This window comes from Notothenia rossii (genome assembly GCF_949606895.1).
Source record: "Notothenia rossii genome assembly, chromosome: 6".
Taxonomy (NCBI): Eukaryota; Metazoa; Chordata; class Actinopteri; order Perciformes; family Nototheniidae; genus Notothenia; species Notothenia rossii.
The window spans coordinates 68,925,189-68,948,117 of record NC_136909.1 but is presented as its reverse complement, the minus strand read 5'-3'; the positions used below and the strand labels follow the sequence as shown (position 1 = coordinate 68,948,117).

At 41.9% G+C, this 22,929-nt stretch overlaps 1 protein-coding gene across 6 annotated transcripts in view; it reads right to left on the bottom strand.

Moving 5' to 3' along the window:
- Positions 1 to 22,929, bottom strand: part of macrod2 (mono-ADP ribosylhydrolase 2) — a 418,271-nt gene that overhangs the window by 294,169 nt on the left and 101,173 nt on the right. For all 6 annotated transcript variants that reach the window (XM_079688242.1, XM_079688245.1, XM_079688246.1 and 3 more), the window contains exon 4: positions 11,753 to 11,782. In XM_079688242.1, the coding sequence (XP_079544368.1) occupies positions 11,753 to 11,782 (30 nt within the window). The remainder of the gene's footprint in view (positions 1 to 11,752; positions 11,783 to 22,929) is intronic.

Below are 22,929 nucleotides of genomic sequence, written 5' to 3'. Positions count from 1 at the left end.
AGGCTACAGATGCGGACATATATACACACACATATATATTTAGTATGAGAGCACTCTCATAATAACGTAACACTATCAGAGACTGGATATCACCCCCCCCGCCTCCCCCCCACCCCCACCCATGAGATGTCCTTCAACATGGCACGCTGAAATCCATTTCCGGGTCAGTACAGGAGGACCGAGGAGTCGAGGAGGGGAAATTAGTGAAATGAGAAAGAGCCCAGGCCTACAAAATATGTGAGCTAAACAGCAACAAACTAAAAAGTTTGAAAATCCATTTGTACAATAACCCAGCGGAACAATTAAAAAGAGTTGTGTATTATTAGGATTCTTTTGTTGCCTTTCAGATTAGCCCTGCCATCGCCTTCTTATGTTTATGCCCATCCTGAGTTTTTCTAAGAGTCCATTTACGTGTTGGGGGATGGATGCCAAATGTCCAATCGGCACTTAAAAGAAGCATACACATACACGCACAGAGGCAAGCTGACGTCCTCAGACAGACATTCACAAACGCTCGGCTCTTATCACATCAAGGCTCAGTAAATAAAACATTTAACAGCTGCACCAGGCTCAGGATTGCAGAGACAGTACAGGCAGGCATCCAGCCTGGTCCAGCAACAGCATGCATAGAACACATTTTATTAGACACACCCTTAGATAAGTCAGACACAAACTTATACGAATACTTCTGAGCTGATATGAAGTTATAAACAGACCTAAACCTAAAAAAAAACGCTAGATTCTCAGGGAGATGACTAAACCAAACAAGCATGTCACTGGTGGAGCTAATGCTTGAAAAAAAATGGAGCATAAGGCATGACTAATCTCAGGTGGGCTCCAGACAAATAGCATTCCCACACAAACGCTTACAAAGCGCTACAGAGATTAACATACACATCCTTGGGCTGACATGGTCATTACCGCTTTCTTGTGCTTTCTTTACCTTCTGTCTCTGTGTCTTGTCTTTTATCTCTCCTTAATTATTCTTTCTTTTCCCTGCCTGTCTGTCAGTAGCACTTTGTGCAGTCTTTAACATGCTGAGGGGACACATGTCCACCCAACGCCAAAGAACAAATTCGCTACTTTGTTTGCGTTCACAGCTCATTTGGCCCAATCCATGTTCAGGCATTCTGTTATTGTCACGCTTGGTGAGGTTTTCTATGCAGCCTACCGAGGGGGAGAAACACGTTCCAGTCAGCTGAGGCTCACATTCACACTTCATCCTGCAGTATTTCCTTCAGGCTTACTTTTTATGTAGTGCACAGAACACCGTCTGAAAACGATTACTGTGGAATAGCTTGTGTGCCTAATCTGTGGGGCATTGCCAGCACATTTCGAAAAGCAAATATAAAAGTTCAAACAATTGACAAGGAACCTCAAAAAGAGGAAAGGTGAAGCTGTGGAGAAACGCCATCAAGTTCAAAAGCTTTCTTTGCCAGTTACCCACCCACATCTTAACCTTTAGGGAGGGTCAAACACACACTTTAGATACAATCAGAGATAGGCACTACAGCTGCGTGTGCTTGATCGTACCCCCACCAGGGCATAGTCACACGCCCACGTATACATAGGCTCTATTTTATTCAAGATAACACCACCACCCCAAATTCTCCAATGATTGAAGAGGCTTGGGAAAGTGTCAGTGTGGTGTTGATCATTCTAATGGCCGTGGAGGTTGAAGGGAAGGGACATGGTCTTGTTTGCAATTTCACAGGTGGAGCTGGCGGGTGGTGGGAATGTCCCAGCTGGTCTCAAAGGTCTAATCTCCCCTAGCTAGCAGCAGCCCATCCACCCACCGACTGTAAACACAATGGCTCCCTATGGCACGGATCTGATTGCTGTTTCATCAGGGCCAGGAGTAGAGTCAGTGGAGAGGAGCTCCGTCTCACACTGTTTGATGAACTTGTTTATTTTTCCTGCTCATGGGAGGCCCAGAAAAAACTGATTGGCAAACAGCATGTTTAACCGAGGCTTAGAAAGCATTCCCGATGATGCTGGACGGTCAGAGCTACACCAAAGCCACGGCAAAAATGCTTAATTTGAGCTTTCTGAAAATAACGTCTTGATGCCACCCCCTATAATGCCCATTATTACTGCTAAGTATGCTCCTCCATCAAGTATGGCATGCGCTAATGTGAGTCTCACAGTAGAGAGCCAACATGTTCCAGTGGGCTTGAATAGCCTTGCTGCACTCTCCCACTCAGAAAATAATCTTCTTCCCAGCAGACACCTCTGCACATGCCCGACACATGGAAGGACCGCATATACTAACCTTAATTGGTTTGGTAAATCTAAATCTATATCTGAAACCTCTACAGCATTTTACAGATAGATGGCCTGTCGAGTATAATTGTTTTGACATTGTTTTTCACCCTACAAATCATGCTAATTGTTTTAGTTAAGCAGGTCAATCATGCAGTATATTATATTGATTAAGTCTAACGTTTGATGAAGAACCTTTTGTCCCCGACTCCTTTGCAGTTTCGCCTGCTACTTGTAGTGAAAAGACATGAATATGCAAAAGAAAATGAGAAGACATTACACACTGTTTTCCTCTCACTACCACCCACTGTGCCTGACATCTGTTCTCCACCACACTTCTTACTCTGCACATCCCTCCGTCATTCTTCATACACCCTTTTTCCCCTCACCTTTTTCCCCTGTTCTTCAATACACCTTCCTCTCTCTCTCTCCACCTTTTACAGGTGCTTCTTTGGCTATCCACAGAGATCTGGCCCGCCACACACACACACACACACACACACACACACACACACACACACACACACACACACACACACACACACACACACACACACACACACACACACACACACACACACACACACACACACACACACACACACACACACACACACACACACACACACACACACACACACACACACACACACACACACACACACACACACACACACACACACACACACACACACACACACACACACACACACACACACACACACACACACACACACACACACAGGTGGCAGTGTGAGGGTGATAATTGAGTGTGCGGAAAAGAGGATTAGGTGGAGTGGCGGGCATCATCCCTTCAGTATAAACACTCATCTCTCCCTAAGGAAGGATACATGGAGCGTCTTTCACTTCAGTCCAACTGGCTGCCTCGGTGTCACTCTCAGCTAGCGTACTGGGATGGCTGCTGTGGCCCTCAGGAGGCAACAGTGAGGGGGTTAACGCAACTACATGCCCAGCACCTATGGGACACTTGCAGTTTCATCCTGACAGATGCGTGTTTATACTGCACAGCCTGGCTGAGGGGAGCAAAACAGTCACAGTGAGAGTGGAGATCTTCACCAGGGGGGAGAGAGAGAGAGAGAGAGAGAGAGAGAGAGAGAGAGAGAGAGAGAGAGAGAGAGAGAGAGAGAGAGAGAGAAAACTCCTCCTCTTCCCTGTGGTCTGACAAAAAAGATGACAGCTTTCCTCTGGAGCTCGCTCTGCCCTCCCTGGGCTCAAAACCTCACTTGTAGGCGAGCGGCCTGTCAGACACAGCTAACTAGGCTGCCCCATGAGATGCAGGAAGCTTGACAGTTTGTTACTAGTTGGCAAAAGGCCACTGTAGCAGGTCAGTCTCCGCAGAGAAAGTGCCAAAGAAGTGCCACTAATCAGCTACCAGGCAGCTCTTAAGAGATGCTCACGTGAATATTATCCTCCCCTTACGCCCACAGCTAGTTCAAAGACTCATTATTATCAGTGAACTGTCTCATACTCAAGCCTCAGATTCATAAACCCAGCCAAATGCAACTGTAAACATTAGGTACTTGAGCGCAATCGGCGCTCTGTGGATTATGTTTTTAGTGGTGTTTAGTGGAAAAATGACATTTAATGTTTATGCGCCACAGCGTGCAGGGACACTGTAAAGCAAGCAGCAAGGTAAAGGTCCATGAGCCAGCTGTAGTTAAGAGAGTGGTACATTCTACATTTGCATCTCAAATTGGAGAGTAATTAATGTTTGTGCTTGAACAAGATATGTATACCACACCTATTTGGTGTTGTATTGTTGAAACAAGTGAAGACAATGTTTTTGTCCAAACTAAATGGCTGTTAGAGTTAGTACCAACACCTGCCTGGCCTCTTTATTGATTCAATGGCAATGTCCCGCAAACTTCTTCCATTGATTTGTCCACTGGGTCCTGAATTACCTTAACTACTTTTAAAAGAGAAGATGGCATGGAAGGAGCCCCTTTGTTAAATAATTACAATCTCTGCTTGCTACAGTAAGCATTGCTTCAAAGAAAATCAAACGGAAATGCTAGTTGTTTCTTTTATATATGATTGGTATATTAACCGTCTTTTAATAGCATGTGGCTAAGTCCGGTGAGCCTCTTGTGTTGTCCTTCTAGCCCTGCCATGATTGGTGGGACACTGCTATGGGGTAGTGCCCTGCTAAGAACTGTCCCAATCTGTCAGATCTCATCACTCCATCCTGCATTGCTGGGGGCAGCGAGACCAAAACTGACCACTGAGTCAACTGACAAGACAGCTCAGCATCCAGTTATCCCAGAATAAGAATCAGACACACACTGGCATGCAAACACCAAGTCACGCAGACACATAAACGTAATACACACAGACACATGCATGAAAAAGACCATGGACTGGCTCAATGTAGAATCTACCCCCAAAACAGCCACAACAAAGCCTGTGCAGACACAAATGTGCTCTGACATGGAGGTTGGTGATGCTTTGAGTTGTCTAAAATCTCGACAACTGACCCAGAAATGCTCTCGCACAAAAGGGGGTTTTGGGTGGAGGAGGGAGGTCATGTGTGATGCAGTGTGGAACAGAACTAAGTTGACACTTTCTTGCCTCTTTCCCAGGCCCTGTGGTGGTATTTCCACTGTTGTTACAACGAGGGGAGACAGAATAAGGTGGATCTTTAAACTGGGGTGCACCTAGTTGTTGTAAAAATGAATGGCAATTACTAAGAGGTTGAAATATATAGAAAGATGGCTACAATGTGTTGTGGGATTGCAGAAAATAAAAGCACTTCCTGTTCACTGATTGAAGTCAAAGGCCACCTTTGTTTCCTCGTATAGCCAGAGAATGAGAGAGGAAGAGGCTGCAGAGGTCAACACAAAGAGAAACAAGCAGCTGCAATATGTTTACAGCAGCAACCCAGGGGGGAAGAAGAGGACCCAACAACAATATTGCATCTATCTATTTTTACCTAAACGATCTAAATAGATGGCCTACTGTTTTTTCCTTGAAGGGAACCTTAAAAACATGTGTAAACGAAATACAAAGCATGCAAAGTTATACATAGCAACATTTTAAAACAATGACAGTAGCATACAATAGCTTTACGGTCATTCTGAAACATTGTCCTATAACTATGCTGAAATGTAACTGCACTGCATTGCCTCAGCTGCCTCGAGGCTTTGCTGCTACCCTGAGGTTTTGAGCTGCAGCTGGCCGAGCTTGCTTTTCAAACTGATAAGGCTCCACACTCTCTCCGTCCTCTGGTTTAATATACGATGGGAGAGATGGTATAGGAGTGAAGTCCTCAACCTCAAATGACCCCTCAGTGGCAAAAAGGCAAGGAGACTGTGTGTCACTCTGGAGATGATAGTGAAAATAGGAAGGTAAGGTACTGAAAATGTCTGTTGCTATTCTCCATCACATCCCCTTTTCCCCCTCTGTCAGATCTTTAAATCCACTGCAGGATTGTTAAATACTCTTTAGGGTTAAATGTAAAGACACATATATTTTATTCTCTAAATAAATCACTTGTTTGGCTTATATTTTGTTTAATCAGAAGGCATTTTAAATGTCACTATTATCAGTAATTATTTAAATCAATCAATATAATGTTCAAAAAATAATTGGTTCTCCACATGCAGGAAAACCAAATCGTCAAATTACGATCAACAACCAACTAGAATACAATTCACATCATACAGAGACTTTCAGAAAAGTTTTGCATGACACAAATACCCTTTACATTTTTAATCATGAACTGTGAGGGTAAAAGAAGAAGCCTCTCTTTCAACATGTGCAACTTTGAATAGTCCCGGTTAGATCAACAAAGCTTGCTAGACCACAGCCGGACACAGAAAGCTCCCTTCAGTTTGATATGCTGATATGTGTGCCGTTTTAAGTTAGGCCCTCTCCCTCACCCGCACTGCAGTGCCAGGGATCAAGTGATGGCGTCAACTAGCTAATGACATGACTGCCGCGGGCAACGGCCGGCAGCTTGATTTATACACGGGGACAGAGATGAATGATTCATAGGTTAAGAGAGAGATACCAAGACACGTGGCAGCTATATGTCCCTCTCGCTTGCTCTCATTCGCTGATACACACCTCTCTATACTGTAAATGCCTTGGAACACTTTATGTCACATAAGCGTAACATTACACAACTGGCCAGTCATGTTACCATTGCTTATAACTCTCTCCCTTCTATTGTCTCAACATTTCTTTTTACATCTCTTACTTAAGCGGTCCTTCTTTCCCTCCTGTGTTCATTGACTCCCTGATAATTTGTTCTTCCCTTTCCATTATAGTGCAATGCTAATCGTAAATATGGAAGGTAGTGTTGTAGGCTAAAATGAATGGCCCAATCATCCTGCATCAATTAGTCCATCCATCATTGCTGATTGGAGAAGGGGGTGTCCGTGGTGTCTGTTCTCTGTGGTGGCAGGAGGGAGATAGAGATGGCATTAGAGAGCTTTCACGCTGAAATGCAATTTCCATCACTGTTTGGGAACCATGAACTACAGTCCACACGATGACCTTGCCTTGCTAATTTTAGTAGAATGCCCTCTAAATGACGTCATATCTGTAATAATTGGCAGCAATGATCTGACAGCATGGGGGTACAGTACATCTCACATGGTAATTTTTCATTATAATGATTCCTACTGAGATGTCATTGTGCTTGACAAAACTGTACCTATAGTTATCAACCTCATTAAAAGGGCTCAGAGAGAAAAAGACAGTTACACTGACATAACGGATCAATATCTTCCTGTACAACATAGAATACAAACAATAAATACATGTGGGTCACATGGAGCATTGTGGCTTTCTTGCATGTTAGGCAGTCAGTATACTGTGTTACACATTTTTAAAAGAAAGGCAATCCGATATTTGAATAATGCAGTGAAAAGCAGGCAAAAAGAGAACAATTCTAAAGCCCGGTCCTAAATACAACCTACAGAAATTAGGTAAAAATACTTGCTTTAATCACACAAAAGAGAATACAAATGTGTTTTCTGCTGTGAGTTTACCGTGTAAGTAGTTTCTAACAGCAGGGCCAATCCCGCAGTGCAGGACAGACATACATTAATATCAGTGCCATCTCCACCCTTGAAAAAGCACATGGAACATCGCAGCACAAACACAAGGTGGACCTAGATCATAGTGTATCTTACTGCCCGCTAAATATGAGGAGATAAGTAAATCCCGAGGGTAACGCGCTAAATAAGGAATCTTTGCATTCAATTTATCATTTTTACATTATTTAGGCTACTCCACAGGGAAATACCGTATCTCTGTCATAAGTTATGCTAATGGCTGGTACTACCATCTGTGAACTGAGGACCATCAGTCAAGCATAGTGTGCAATCTATGAGTTATGGGAATAATGTGCCATCTATAAGAGATTCATCATAAAAGGGAGTTCTGGGGCTTCCAGTGATCTGATATAGTCGCGACAGGGACATCAGGCCATCAAACCCAAAGCCGTCACACAACACCATCTCCACCAATACTCCTCCCCCTGCACAAAGAACCATGCCGGGTCCCCTCCAATCTACTCAATAAACAAGCCTGGGGCAGAACCCAGACAGGAGATAATGGTTCACCTGGAGGTGACAGGAAAAGAAAACAGAGCTCTTTGCATAGCGAATGCAGATAAAGATAAGCACAGTGAAGCACTTAGGAATCTTGATAAAGGATTATCCAAACAAGTCTGAAACTGAATACATTTTCTTTTTTTAAAGCATGCAGGAGCACTCTTTTAGAGAGAGCCAGTACTGCAGGTATTTTCCTGCTGAATTTGCAAAGCTGATGTTGTACTTCTGTGGTCAAATACATTTAGTAAAGAAGAAGTTCTCACATTCCACGCAAGGTTCAGAACCAGGGCAATATTCTTCTTCTGTTAATTCCATTGTTAATTTGCAGGCCTTTTAATACACCGTTTTCTCAACAGATCCACTCCGGGTTGATGCGAGTCTGCGTCCAATGATATCTTTAGTTGCAGAGGAGGGCAAAGGAGCACATGCACCACTGCAGCCAGGCATTATCACAGCAAGTATAATTAATCTCATACTTTAGAATGTGTTGGTACTCGCTATGACTCACAACACTGTTTAGGAAACGTATGAGGGAGGAGAGCCGGGGGCACATGGCACAACAGCCTGTGTTACGCAAGCAATGACAAAAGGCTGGCGAGTTCAGTGAGCGTTAGCAGCCCGTGGCCAAATTAGCCCATATCAGGACGTACAAAAACCTCCATGCATGTGCCTCGCCGCTTAACTGGAGCAGAGAAAAGGAGGCCCAACCTGAGAAGAACGATTTGTTTGGGTGGTCGAGTTAAAGCCTAGTGCTAAATGGGCAACGGTTCTGGTTAGAATGCTAATGAGCCCATTCCCCTCCTGGATGGAGACATCAAAGGAGAGTGGAGCTCCCTCTCTCCGGCTGCACAGGGCTTCATGGTAACATTACATGGCTCAGTGTGCGCCTGCATCAATGTGTCTGTGTACGCGCGTGTCAGTGGGCGTGTGATAAGGCGACAAATGCGCGGGGGGGGGAAAGGAGAAATAGACAACATGATGTTTACATTAGGTCTATTCTCTTGGGACTGTGCCAGCTTCCAGCCATGCTGTGACACACATCACACGAGCAACCTGGTACCATTCATAATTACCCTCTATTCACCGAGGCCTCATTTAGCATGCCATTATCAGAGATCATTGTTATTTCCCTCTATGTATGTATGGAATCCCAGTGAGACCAACGTGTCTAGCGCAGATAACAGTGCTATTTCGGTTAACCCCATTGTGTACATAATACTGAAGACATACAACCCATAGAGAATTCCCATCAGTGATTTCTAAGGATTTAATAGAGCACCAGGGCATAAGAATCGTTTCTAGATTAATTTTGCTAGGAACTGATGCTAGGGAATATAATAAAGCATTTATTTATTTTGGGCACAGGAGGAATTGCACCCTGGGCTTTATTTTCACCCCATTCACATCGCACTGGCCTAAAGCCAAAAAAATATCACAAATATAAGTATTTTCTGCTTTACTTGGACCACACATTTCACTTTAAATTAATAATACCATATACGGTGAAGTGAAACTTTCCTCCCAAAAGTTACCTTCACATGGGGATAACATCAATTCCTCAACAAAAATAAAATGTCTATAGCCAGGAGAGTTTCCAAAAGTGTGTAGGTGGTATACTAACTTTTTTTTTCTACATAAAGCAAACAGTTTTCACATACTGGCGGGAGGCCCACCTCTAGAACTAAGAGAACTAAACATGGCTCAGGTGTGTGAGGCCAACATGATGGATCATCCTGCTGTGAAGCTGCCCCACTGCAGAGCCCTGAGAAGACAGCTGGGAGATAAGGTCGGCCTTATATGAGAGCACATCTCCTCTTCACATCGATCCTCCCCGCCACCAAGGCAGGAGGTCTTCACATGCCAAGCCACAGATAGGGGTAGAGGGAGATCCGGGGTGAGAACGCAGAGAGCAGTTCTGCAGGTTTAGCAGCCATCTTCTAGTGATAAAGACACAGGAAGATAAAACCCCTCTTTTCCTCATGCAGATAAAAGCATAAAGCTTTGTTAAATTATCAAGCTTCGCCAATGTAGCAAAAACAAGCTTCACAAGAATGCACACATAAGTAAAGAAACAGACTTGAGGTTATAATTATGAACACGAGGAAATGTGAGTCTTTGTATTTTACAGTTAGTTGGCCTTGTATCTTCTGCCAGCAACGTGGCAGGAATGGAATCACTGGAAGTACAAAGCTAAAAGAATGAAAAGAGGCTTTGCTCTCAAAACATGACACGAGCTTTAGAATTCCTTTGGAGTTAATAAGCACAGCTGCAGGTCACAATCAACTCAAAATGTTTTCTAGCAGCGTTTGACATAAATTGACACACAAGATCTCACGTGACTGTGTTGACAGTCCCAAATTCCACTTCATTTTGGTTGCTGCTGTGTTGAAACGGAGCAATCTTTAATACCTTTACACCTATTACTCGCTAAAGAAGAACCTTGATCAATCAACAAGGCTCCGTGTCCTAAGATTCACAGAGCTGGATGATTTGCCATAAAATAACAATAATGAAAACATAATAGCAAAGAAAATTGCTTCTTGTGTTTTTCTATAGACGGAGAATGAATACTGAGAGCCGAGTGCAGCAGAGACCGACACCAATCAGGAGGACACTATACCTGCCTTACAGGGCCAGGCTTTGTTATGGAGACGTGTGTTTGTGACCTCTGATCTCAATCACCAATGTTTTTTTTTCAAAAGCACTGAGGGCCTCTCCATTTCACTGTTACAGATTGGGATGCGGTAGTGCTATACAACAACAGCTGGAACGTTTGCAGTCTTAACCGTGTATCAGAAGATAAGGGCCACTCCAGGCTTGTGATTAGATGTGAATAAGTAATTTCAACAGGCTCTGTGTTCTCTACTCTAATGGACATCATGTGCAGGTAACTATGCTGTGGCTTTGATGTTGCTTTAGACACATCCCTCGCCTCAGATGAATCAGATTTCATGCCAGGTGTTTAAATCATAATAAATAAATAGAAACTGAAAGAAGTGCCATTTTGCAAAGTGCGTAATTATGTCCTATGTGCTGCTTTTGTTAAACAGATGTATTCACTCTATAGGAGGTATATGAAACTTGGAGGAACATTTTTGACGGAACAATTGACATCTGCATGTGACATTTTAACAAATATCCCACACCATTACTATTTTTTGTTTTGTTCTGAGATTTAAACAATGTTTTATGTTTGTACTGTATGCACTGTGGATAAACAGGAAAAACATGGTTCACTGTTATTAGATATTAACTTGTGAATAGGTATATTTCATAAAATGCAGCCTAATGTACAGAGAACATTCTGTAAAACTGAAGCCTATCAGCAGACGATGACATATTCAAAGTAACAAGCGACACAGATGGATAAACAGATGCTGAAGCAGTGACCTTATTTCATTGTCATACTATTCCAACATATCGTCAAAAAATCCCCTTCGGACTCAAAATTAACAGTCCACATCTAACTGGGTGGAATATTCCCCCAACCTCTTATTGCTGTGGTGAAGAGTGATTATTTCAATCATGTCAGTGAAAAGTCAAATTGAGAAAAGAACAGTTGGATTGGGCAGTAACAATCCTACTGGAGTTCCCAACCCATTATTCCCCCACAACGGTCTGCTGCCTCAGATTCCCTGCATTGCTTTGATGATAATGTTCTCCGGCAGGCCGCTAAAGTTTTGACCGTCTCGCCGTGTGGCACAGTGTGAAGCTGCACTGCGCTCTAATGTTCTTGCCTTGCATTCAGCCCCATTTTAAACAAACACTTGAGGCGAAATAGAGACTAACGTCTGCCATGAACCCATGGAAGAACATGGATGACCATGTGAGACATGGAGAGAGTAACATTAATTGCTTCATTACCATGGGAACAAACAATGTAAAGTATCACAAATATGTTAACTCACCTCCCCCTCCTCCCAGAAGACTGGAATTTGCTGAAAAGAGAAGGAAAAAAAGAATGTCAGAAAAACTTTGAGAGTAAGCAAATATGGATTAAGAGTCAGCAATATTTGGACATTTAAAGTCTGGATTCTCCAACTGCAAAAGTGGGATTTTTCTGAAAATACACCTTAGAAGCACATTTTTCTTTACTCTTATGATAATCTTATATCTATTAGAAATATTAATAACACATTTCACTGAGAATCTGAACAGAAAATGCAAGTCATCGAAAGAAAACTGGTTGGTATAAGGTGCCAAGAGAAGCCTGAAATTGGCTTGAATGATTTAGTCACATATTTGTTGTAACTCTTTTTTCTGGCAATGCAAGATTTAAAAAAATTAATTCTGGTAGCTTCTGAAAACACCAGAAACATCTAAAAAAGGTAGAAAACAAAAAGAAGGTAATCTGATACTTTGTTTTAACCACATCCCCAATTGACAGAAGTAATTATTTTGTGTGGTTGTGTTTTTCTTTGAATACTAAATTTTGAATACAATTGTAATTCAGGCAGCAGCTAATTTCAATATGAGCTCCTTGGTAGATTTCCATCTTGGCAACATGACAGAGGTTACATTCAATACAACATTTGGTTCATAAAAAGCAATTAACAGTGGCCCAAAGTTTGAGAAAGTAGACATATTTTCATGAAACAAATGACATATTGGAGCTCGTGCACAAAAGATGTTTCTCTTTCAGTAGCATTGTAGGTTTGTGTGCTATTCATTTCACAACTGGAAAATGTATGTGAATGTCCCTTAAGTTGAAAAAACAACTTGAATACAGTTATCAAGACTTTTAGCAAAAAGACACAACACATCTTCTTTGTAGTTTCTATGGTGTCTACATGGTATGACTATCTGCTCATGAACACACCAAACTTGGAAATGGGTGTCAAGAGGAGCAAGTGAATGCACCATTAGCCTAAGCGGAGGTCTGTGTTCTCCAAGTGGCTTTCTAGGTTCTTTATGGGAACACAAATCTTTGGGCTTGAGCTCTTCAAAACAAGACTTGTGTTAAAAAAGGGAGATGCTATATTCTCACGTGTGACAATTATATCTAGAACACCCTCTTTAATAAAGCCTCGCTCAATGTTATTCTGTTGTCAGTATTAAGACAGTTGGTTCAAAAACACATACTATCACTCCGCCCTGTTGTCCAACATTAACCGTAGTTTACTGGTCCAAGAGAAGGTACCATCGGCTAAGTGGAGAGTGTATCATTAAAAATAAACCTATCTGTCAGTTGGAGACATCCGTTGCACATGAGAGGAGAAAGATTAGAGGGCATTTAGAGTACATCTGTTCATTTCAGTGTTACTGAAAGTAGGTAGCCTATGTGTTTGAAGTGTAGTTCATCCAGCGGGCACTGAGAAGAATCATACACTGCAACATGCCTTTTAATGATCTTCAGTTTCAGCGACGGCATTGGCTATCATTAGAAGTGAACGCTACTATTAAAAGCTTATTATTTCTCAAATACGTTTTGGTGCACAAGCAAGAGATAATGAACAATTTGGTATGAAAGAAGAGCTCTCCAACAACATCACAGTCCTGAATCTTGTTTTTTAGTTTGGGCCTGAATACGTGTATGAAGGGGACTTCTGGAGTTCACTCAGTTTCCACACCTTTCTGTGCCACCATTATGGCTTTGCATTGTTCTCATTTGAGCACCACACATATGAGTGGGCACGGGGACAAAGAAAGCTCTCCCACTGCAGAATTTGTTTCATCAAAGAGCTTTTGTGTGTGTGTGTGTGTGTGTGTGTGTGTGTGTGTGTGTGTGTGTGTGTGTGTGTGTGTGTGTGTGTGTGTGTGTGTGTGTGTGTGTGTGTGTGTGTGTGTGTGTGTATACAGTATGAACATAACATAAACACAGAAGAGACAGCAACTCAAACAGGGATATACTGACAATCCACTGTCATGTTTACAATAGCACCTCTCCAGGTTTTTCTGTGATGAAAAAGACTTGTGTACTCTCCCTTTGTTGAGCTGTGGAATGTTTCAGCTATCAACAGCAAGCATACAACTCAAACATGCATTTCCAGACAAACAAAACCTGCCTGTTCACATGCTGCTGTAACAAAAACAAAGCAGAATGTGGGATACTGTAAGGTATATCTAATCTAATCTCATTTGTGCTAAAGTATGTAGTCTATGGTAGTTATTCGTATGATGAGATATGATGATACTATGATATAAATGCTTAAAGCTTCTTGTTGTTAATCTATCACCAGTAAAATGTAAGAACTAGTCCCGGTGCCTAAACTAAGAGTATGCAGGTTTTTCATAAAGTCTATCATCATTCTCTAATCTCCTGGGGAGTCTTCCTATTCCTGAGCTATTAAAACACTGGGGTTTAATTACCTGACATTATGGAAATGCATACCTGAGGGGGGCGCTTCATTTACTCCACACCTAATCAGAGATTGGAGATGTGGTTGCTAATCAGTCAGAAACAAATCTCGTGTGTGTGTGTGTGTGTGTGTGTGTGTGTGTGTGTGTGTGTGTGTGTGTTTGTGTGTGTGTGGTGGTACTAGTGAGCGGAGTAATCCGGGGGTTGAGATGTTGGATGCTTTCTAACCACATGTGACTTGGTGTGATCACGGCAATAGCCCACTGGGAGATGAAGAGCATTTGACAGCCATCTCATCTCTGCAGTGGGTTTGATAAATATAGAAGTAAGGAGGGGTAAAAAAAACGTGGCTTTATGCCTTTTCATTTCCCCTCTCCCTGCATCCTCTCCTTTAATGATCAGAATGTCATGAAAAAGTGTTTTGGCAGTTTATCTTAAAGCTCACTGTGCGGCTTATGCACACACACACATATCTGTAACCTACAGAGTCACTGAGCTCAGCCCACAGAGATACATATCAGGGCAGAGATTAAAATCCCAAAGTGGATGTGGACTTGTTTTGACACTCCGTCTTCAAGCATGAGATAAATAAGAAACAGCTGGGAGAGAAGTTAACCTACAGCAGCACAACAAGCAGCCCTACACTGGCTGTGTGCTTGGGCCATATGCAGTATGCAGTATGATTTTCCTGAGAAGTGCTTCAATTATCTTGAGTGAAAATCAAAACAGAAATCCATATTTGGCCACATCCACTCCATAATGCATATTTTATAGAGTGTGTATTAATTATAAACTAGCTCTCCTTGCTGTTTGTGCCTGCCCTGGGCTCAGTCGGGCTATCTTGTGGCGAATCAACACATTTCTGCCTTCAGGGAAGAAGTGGGAGAGCCAACATTTAGTATTATCAGAAGACCATTATCTGTTCCTTCTGCATGAGGAGTTGTCTCTTTGAATGCATGAATAATTGGTTTTTGACTTGTCCATCCTCTCTTCAGTGTCCGCCGCAGTGTGTCCCCTTGAGAATTTAGCGAATCAATTCATAATTTATTTTCTGCAAGGACATACAAGGACCTCATCTCCGTCTTTTAAAAACATCTACAATGATCCCATCACATTAGACAAATGACTGCAGTAATATTTCACAGAACCCTACAGTTTATTGTGGTATTGACCCAGTTAACGAGAAGAAAGAGGGAAGCCAGTAGGCTTTGACTTGGTGTTTGTCAGGAGTGTTGTTGAGAGTCGTCCCAGTAGCAAACACAACATGGCTCATAAATCTCAGCGGAGGGGCTCCCTGGACTGCGTGAAGATGGCAGGTCATTAGGAACTGCTGGTCCACGGCATTAGGCCGGCCCATCAAACATATGACTGAACTCTCACTGTAGGAGAACCCGTTTCTTGTCTGCCCTTTGACCTCTCTTAACCCTCGCAGCAACCTCATTTATCCCTCAGCCAATCAAATAGCAGTGGAGGCGCTGTTGTGTATTTTCACGGCAAGAAAATATTGATAACAGAACCCTAGGCGGAGAGTGTGACAGGCGCAGTTTATGGGTTGTGGCGCTGCGTCAAGAAGCCTGCACAGACACAAACAAGGTGAAAAGGAAGGGGGAAACCACCCGCTTGTCTCAGTGTGTCCATATATTTGCAGAGCATTCATAAAAAAACCTTATGTGCACTTGAATGGCTGAGTCCTGTGTGTGCAGGGGGCAGTGAGGCATGGATCTGGGTTGTGCGCTTGGTGTCGTCAGCAGAGCCCTAGATCATGCAGTTAAATGGGAAGTGCTAGTGCATAACCACAAAACCTCAGGGCAGTAAACAGATTCACTGTCTACCTTCTGGTCTCTGCCACCTAAACTGAACCCTTAAAATATATGCCATCGCATACACATTCCCCTTATCCACAGCAGCCTCTCGCCACACTTCTCAATAAGCTCAGAGGTTAATAGTGTACTCTGCTGTGGCTCTGGGATAAAAGGTAGGGTAGAGAAACTAATAAAAAAGTTTTATGGTTAAGGTTGCCTGCTCTGTTGCAAATAGATGAGTCAAAAAAAAAATCCTCTTCATTTCTCAAAGCAACCAGGGCGGTCACTGCAATAAAAAGCTACCGGCCTATCTGTGTCTGCAAATCTTACAGCTATTTCAGAAGGATTGCCAGTAAATACATCAAATAAACGTCAAATAAACTGTTATATGGTTGATCTTTGCCATGTTCTATTTTACCTGTAGACTACTTGATATCACCAGATTCCATACACATTAGGTGAGGGTTTTGATGCGTGTCTTACCTGTCCATTAATTAGTTCTGATTTTTGTAAATGTGATTCCAAAAACAAAAACTGTCCCAGATAAAAGAGAAAACTAGGTCAATATTGTTGCTCTTTGTAACCGGGAGTCACATCTTTTTATTCTCTCCATTCTTCTGCTTTAATTAAAAATCATTTTCACAGCTAATTTGGTGGGCACAAATTAGCACCTACAACACAATGAACTGCAAATGGAAGGCCTTAAAATACAAAAGAAAATAGTCAAGAGAAACAAAAGGATGATCATTTTTCAGATTATGTTGACACTTAGAGGGTCGTTAGATGTTCCTCTTCAGTGTTCTGATGTCTAACACGATCGCTCCGAATGTTCAAAGAGCCAGTGGAGTGAAGGACTTGTTTTTGTTGAATAATGTGCTGCTCACACACAGACGCTTTTCCACTCCGCCAGCTTTCCACACACACACACACACACACACACACACACACACACACACACACACACACACACACACACACACACACACACACACACACACACACACACACACACACACACACACACACACACACACACACACACACACACACACACACACACACACACACACACACACACACACACACACACACACACACACACACACACACACACACACACACACACACACACACACACACACACACACACACACACCTCAAAAGGAAATATTACAATTGAATATCCAGAGCAACCTGTCTGCGATTCTCTGTGATAAATTGAAGCATTTCAAACCTTTAATGATGAGGGCTCTTGTTTCTTTAAGTTGCCGCCAAACTTTGCACAAATAGAAATAAAATGTGTTCGATCCACCCGGTGTGGGATTAGAAAGGAAAGGCAACAGAGGCATTTCTTATTTGTGCCACATTAAAAATGCATGCTACCCCACATGTGGGGCCTCTTCCAATGATACTGGTCAGCTTTTTTGTGCTTTATGGCTTCCAGTGGCCCTGAGGATTGTGCCAGACGATGTTGCGTTAGAGGTGGCTCGATCCTCGCAGGACATTGAGCACAACAAAGCCCAAAGTCTTGCTCATGCTTCAGTCAACATGATGCAACTGTGGCTACAACAAGTACAGTATGCTAGACACAATGCTAATGCTTTGATAAAGCATCCATCTTACATTTGCTCAAAACAACCAGAATGTAGGGAGGCTAGGTAAAAGGGTCTGCAGCGAGAAAGGAGTGCTGCATTTAGCCTCAATATCTGCAGCAACACCAAACTATATTGAATTTAGAGTATATTGCCAGCTTTATATATCCTTCATCTTTTACACCAGCTCACAAATTGTTCCAGGGTTTTTCTCAGTTGTTAACATTTTAGGCGGACCTTGTTGTAAATCTTGTTTGCCATTCATCAGGTTGTTTTATAAAGATGATTTGGTGCTGTAAAAACCCGCAAGTCTTATTTCTCATGTGTATTTTGTACTCTGTCTGCATTCTGCACAAACAACATTTCCATTAAGTCAGATGATGAGTTGAACTTTGGGCCGCTCTGTGATATTAGCAGTTCAAGCTATTAAAAGCTCATCAAACGTGCAGTATTGCTCTGAGATTCATTGGTTACGTCCACCGCTCCGTACAAAGGGTCAAGTGTTACAACCTCAGCCATGTGAATGTGTGGAGAGTCAAGCAGTGACTCGTGACAGTGTCACTATAGAAGAGACTTGTTTTTGTATGAAAAACCAAAGCCTTACTATTATCAGTGCAATAACAATTATTCTATCTTAGGTTGGATTTATTTTTGAATAAGTAATTACGATGACAAGCGACTTTGGGTTGCTTCTTAAATGTGTTCATATTCTTAACAGTACTTGTCATGTTGATGGCTGAAATGATGTTGTTTTTGCAGCTTCTTTTAACTTCTATAGCAGTAGTGTTATGATGTCTGAATGTATCAATGTGACAACAGGGTGGTGTCACAGTGATTAATCCCTTTCCTCCGCAGGCTTGTCACCTTCATAACAAAGCAACAATACCAGATGCCAAAGCCAGCCCACACGTCTATTGTTATAATTACCTGACCTTCAAATCCACATTAATGAGCCCAGGATGATCCCATTCTCTTTCATCATTTGGCTTCCGAGACCTCCTTTTATCTAACAAGGTCACCTTTCACAAGACTGCTTCTCCCTGAAATACACATCCCCCTCATAAATATACATCTACCTGCATCTGCTCAACCCCCAATTTGGAAGAAGGGAGCACAGAGAAATTACAAGAAAATAAAGCTGTAGGTGGGCTCTACAAAGCGCGAGTTTGTCTTCTGGAGTTGACACCAAGGGAGAGTCAATGCCACCAAAGTTAGAATCAGAAAACTACTTCCTAGAGATTCAAATGTGTTCCTTAATAATTGTTTTCAAAGACACGGCCTATTAACATGAACGACTCACTGCAAGGGCTGTGAAGGCTCAGTGAAGAGGTCAGCGGAGAGAGCAGGGTTCATTAGAAGAAGTTGTTCCTCCTTACCCACTATTTTTAAATCATAAATGCACCGTTGTTTCATTTCAAAACCACAAAAAACCACAAGCACACTTTCAGAAAAACAATTTGCTCTATTATATTTCAGCCACATTTTACAGCATGACTATAGTTTAATTAAGAAAAAACTAAAGGTTAAACATTATGTTAATAAGGAAGGGCTGTTAAGAAAAAAAGAACGAAGCATAGCATAATATCTGGTGGAGATAGCACAGTGCCAGAGATATCCACATAATTAGTCAAATTAAAGTAGACAAATTAAACCAGTTAAAGGACACATGTGAATATATACATATTCTCCCATATGTACGCATGTATTGACATCTCAGCAAACCTCATTGCTCCCAGGCCTTGCCAAGTGACTCTCCATAAACTATTCATTTATGAGACATTAACAGTATCTACAAGTGCATACAACTGATGCATATTGAAAATACAATCCAGAAAGGAATTAAGCCGTGTTAGGTATTTAACATTAAACTCTGTAGACTTCTACCAACCTCAAACAGGCACCATGATTCTCTGGTTGAGATGAAATAGGTTATCTGTAAACTTCACAGGGCCCGGTGTCACAGCGGAGCTCTGCAGGATTTGGGCCAGCAGCTGCATATTATGGATTTATCCAGTCCCATTTCTGGATTCATCAGCCTCACATTAATGCAGCCTCTTCCGTTACTGGCGATGTGGCCTGTTGGTGTGGTAAAGACCTGCATGGCTCCAGAGGGCCTTCACAGCCCACTACCCACGGCTAGATACCCGCAAGGCAGCCAGACAGTACCCTCACTTTATCCAAAATATCATGGCTGAGATTCCTCCACGGGAAAGAGCCAGGACAGCATTAAATTGGAGATTCTCAGCAACTGACTACAAGAAAGTAGCATGAGGGTCTTGCCCTTGACCGCCAGGCCACGGTATATACACTCCTAATTAGACTCCACCTATAGCTTAAGTGCAGAACATTGCATTAAGGAAGAGTGCATTGTCTTTTTTAACACTAAATGTATTTTAACTTCTCTTACTTCCTTAGCAAAATGCACTTAACCGGCACTTAAGAGAATCCATTCCTACCGGCGTCTATTTGATCACAGAGGTGTTAGGGTGGAGGCGATGTGTGAAGTGAGCCCTGGCTCCAGAAGTACTTAGTTTATGTCACAGAGACTCATCTCCCTCGAGCGCTAACTGCAATCAGGCTGGAGCAACTCAATCATAAGTCCAAGAGAGGTACGGCAGAATATTTATGCAACCATGGTAAAGCAAACGTCTCCACAGAGGCATCCCCCTCTCCGCTTATTACGCAATGGATTGCGTTTTAATTCAAATAGACAGTTAATCGAAAACATTGTTATACTTCTACAGCTTGTGTGTATTTATTTTGAAGTAGCTGTAGCAAATCTAAATAATGCACTACAAAAAATAATTGACTATGTTTAATTATAAAAGATACTGTACTGAATACAGTCAGGTTTCATAGCTTTAATATCAGACAGATATTTATTTTGCGTAATGCACAGCGCTTGTAAGAACCAATGCTCTTAAATCAAGTGCACTGCGCGCCAGCTCGGTCTACTGAAGTACAGGATGAAAAAGCCCTTGCGAAAGATAAGCAGATTCTTCTTGGATGATAGAAGATCTCATAAATAATCATACATGTATTAACATTAGCAGAGGGTAGGAATGGTTTGATTGTGAAGCGAAGTATTTACTTTGAGACTGTTATTTATTTTCCATACTTTGTAATGGAAATATAAAACGTTTTGCACCTCAAAGGTCATTTCTTTTATTTTCCCGCTCAACTCACAGTGGCACTTTCTTAAATCAAGAAAACGGCAATTCTACAAACAGGCCTTTGAATTTAGGTAGGAGCTGTTAGGGTTATTACTTTCCCGCCTTTCAATCAATATGGACTGACAACTGTGCATTGATATCACACTCTGTTATCTCCCTAGCGTGTAAATGCTTTAGCACTTACAGGAGAAAGGGTGTTTTCACATAAATACCTCACAGTTCCCGCCTTTTGAACAACAGGGGAATTTGTTTAGATACAGAAATGTCATGGTCTGCAACAATAATAGCGTAATATTGTTTTGAGTTTGTACTTTTGCAGTGTTTATGGATCACACAATGTTCAATTCAGTGCTACTTCAAACAAGCATCTGAGGTTGTTTTGTTCCCAAACACATTCACACCGAATCTCATCAGATCATTTCCGGCTAACCACTATCTGCAGGCCTTGTTGTAAAAACAAAACAAAAACAACTTGTTTCAATTGCTTATTCAAGGAGGCTGAAAAAGACACCTTATAAAAAGTGTAAAACATAGTGCTGACACTGTTACTATTATACTATTAGAGTTTTCCCTATTTTATCTTATTATTTCCTCCTATTAGTGTCACCTAAGCTTGAATAAAACAGTAAGTTGGCAATGAACAGCAGAATTAAAATATTCTGCCTTTATTGGGACAGTTTTCTCTATTGTTTTGCCCAGTCTCGACCCCTTTGTGTTCGGATTAGTTATTCATTTATTTATGTCAACCGATTTGATAGTTCCCATTAGTCTGGTCAAATTAAGTTTACAAAACTGCACATCTCACTGTGTCTGAAAACATCCGGCCTGGCTGACACTCATCCGTTTCAAAATGGCTTTCTGTTTCATCTTCCTGTCTGACGTCGTCCTTTGACTAACTTAATGATGTTTAACCAGAGGACAACGTTTAGCTTGATAGAAACTCATCAGAGGGCATTACCCCCAGTATCATGTGATGTCTGCCTTTATCCTTATTTGAAATAACAACTGAAATCATCCATTTAAACTCAATCTCCTTAATCACCTATGTCTGAAAAACTAGGTGTGACACGAAAATTACTATTACAAATAATGTTCACTGGATAGTCCAGGTAAGCCTACAATAGTGCTTCTGTGAACATATTGCTTTTATTCTTCCTCTTGTGTCTGTTTTTGTATCAGAAAGTGATCCTCTTTCAAACGCAGAAGAATGGGACACATTATCAACCACATCAAACTAAATAATTTACATACATGTGGCAGGCTGATAGACTTAAAAGTTACCTTGGGGATACTTAACTAGCAGAATAGATTGACGATGGTTATATCTCTCTTAATGATATTGCGTCCTCCTGCTGAACTTTGCAGTATTGCTTAATTGCAGCTGTTAATTGGCTTGCCTCCAAGCTCTTTATTTCATTGCTTACCGCCAACACACATGCACTGTAGCCATGCTAATGTTGGGTTGTGTGCTGAAGCCAGGAGTGACATAAGACTCCCACTGTTGTTCTGAGGAAAAGGTACATTAACCATTGTGTGGAAATGAAAGGAACTGGCATTAGTGAGACTTTAGGGTCTCCCGCTGGTATATAACAAACTTTGTGACAGCAGGAGCTTTCCCACCCACAGATGACAGGGGTTTTCTCAGCTAGGTGCAGGACAACACTCAAAGTGTCCTTCTCGAATAGCACTAACTCAACAGTTCACATATACTGTTAGAGTTGAGCTGCACAAAGAATGTGGGTAATGACCAGAAGCAAACTCAGCCTACTTCTCGCCAAAACAGGCTAGTTTTACACACGACTGTCAGCTTTAGTGTTCCTGTGTTAGAGCCTCTACAATAGGAGGTGGAGCAGTGAACAGAGAGCTGCTTCAGTCTGGCAGCTCCACCACACCACTAAAACACTAAGTCACGCCAGCACACTAGTTGCATTGCGAGGCGCCTGTCACTTCTGGAGAGCCATTTGATGTGGCTTTTGCACATGCTGAGGAAAAAGAAGTTTTTTTCAGGCACAAAAACCAAAACTTACTGTGAGGCTGACTGTAAAAGGAGAAGAAGACACGAGGAGGAGGCACCCCTTGAAGCTTTTTTAACTCTACTCTTTATCATTTATATTACTTGCACTTTGTGATAGATTGAAAAATGACAAAGAACGCAACGTGAGATCAGCATGAATAACCCCACATTAACACTCAATTTGAATGGCCTTGCCTGGACATTGC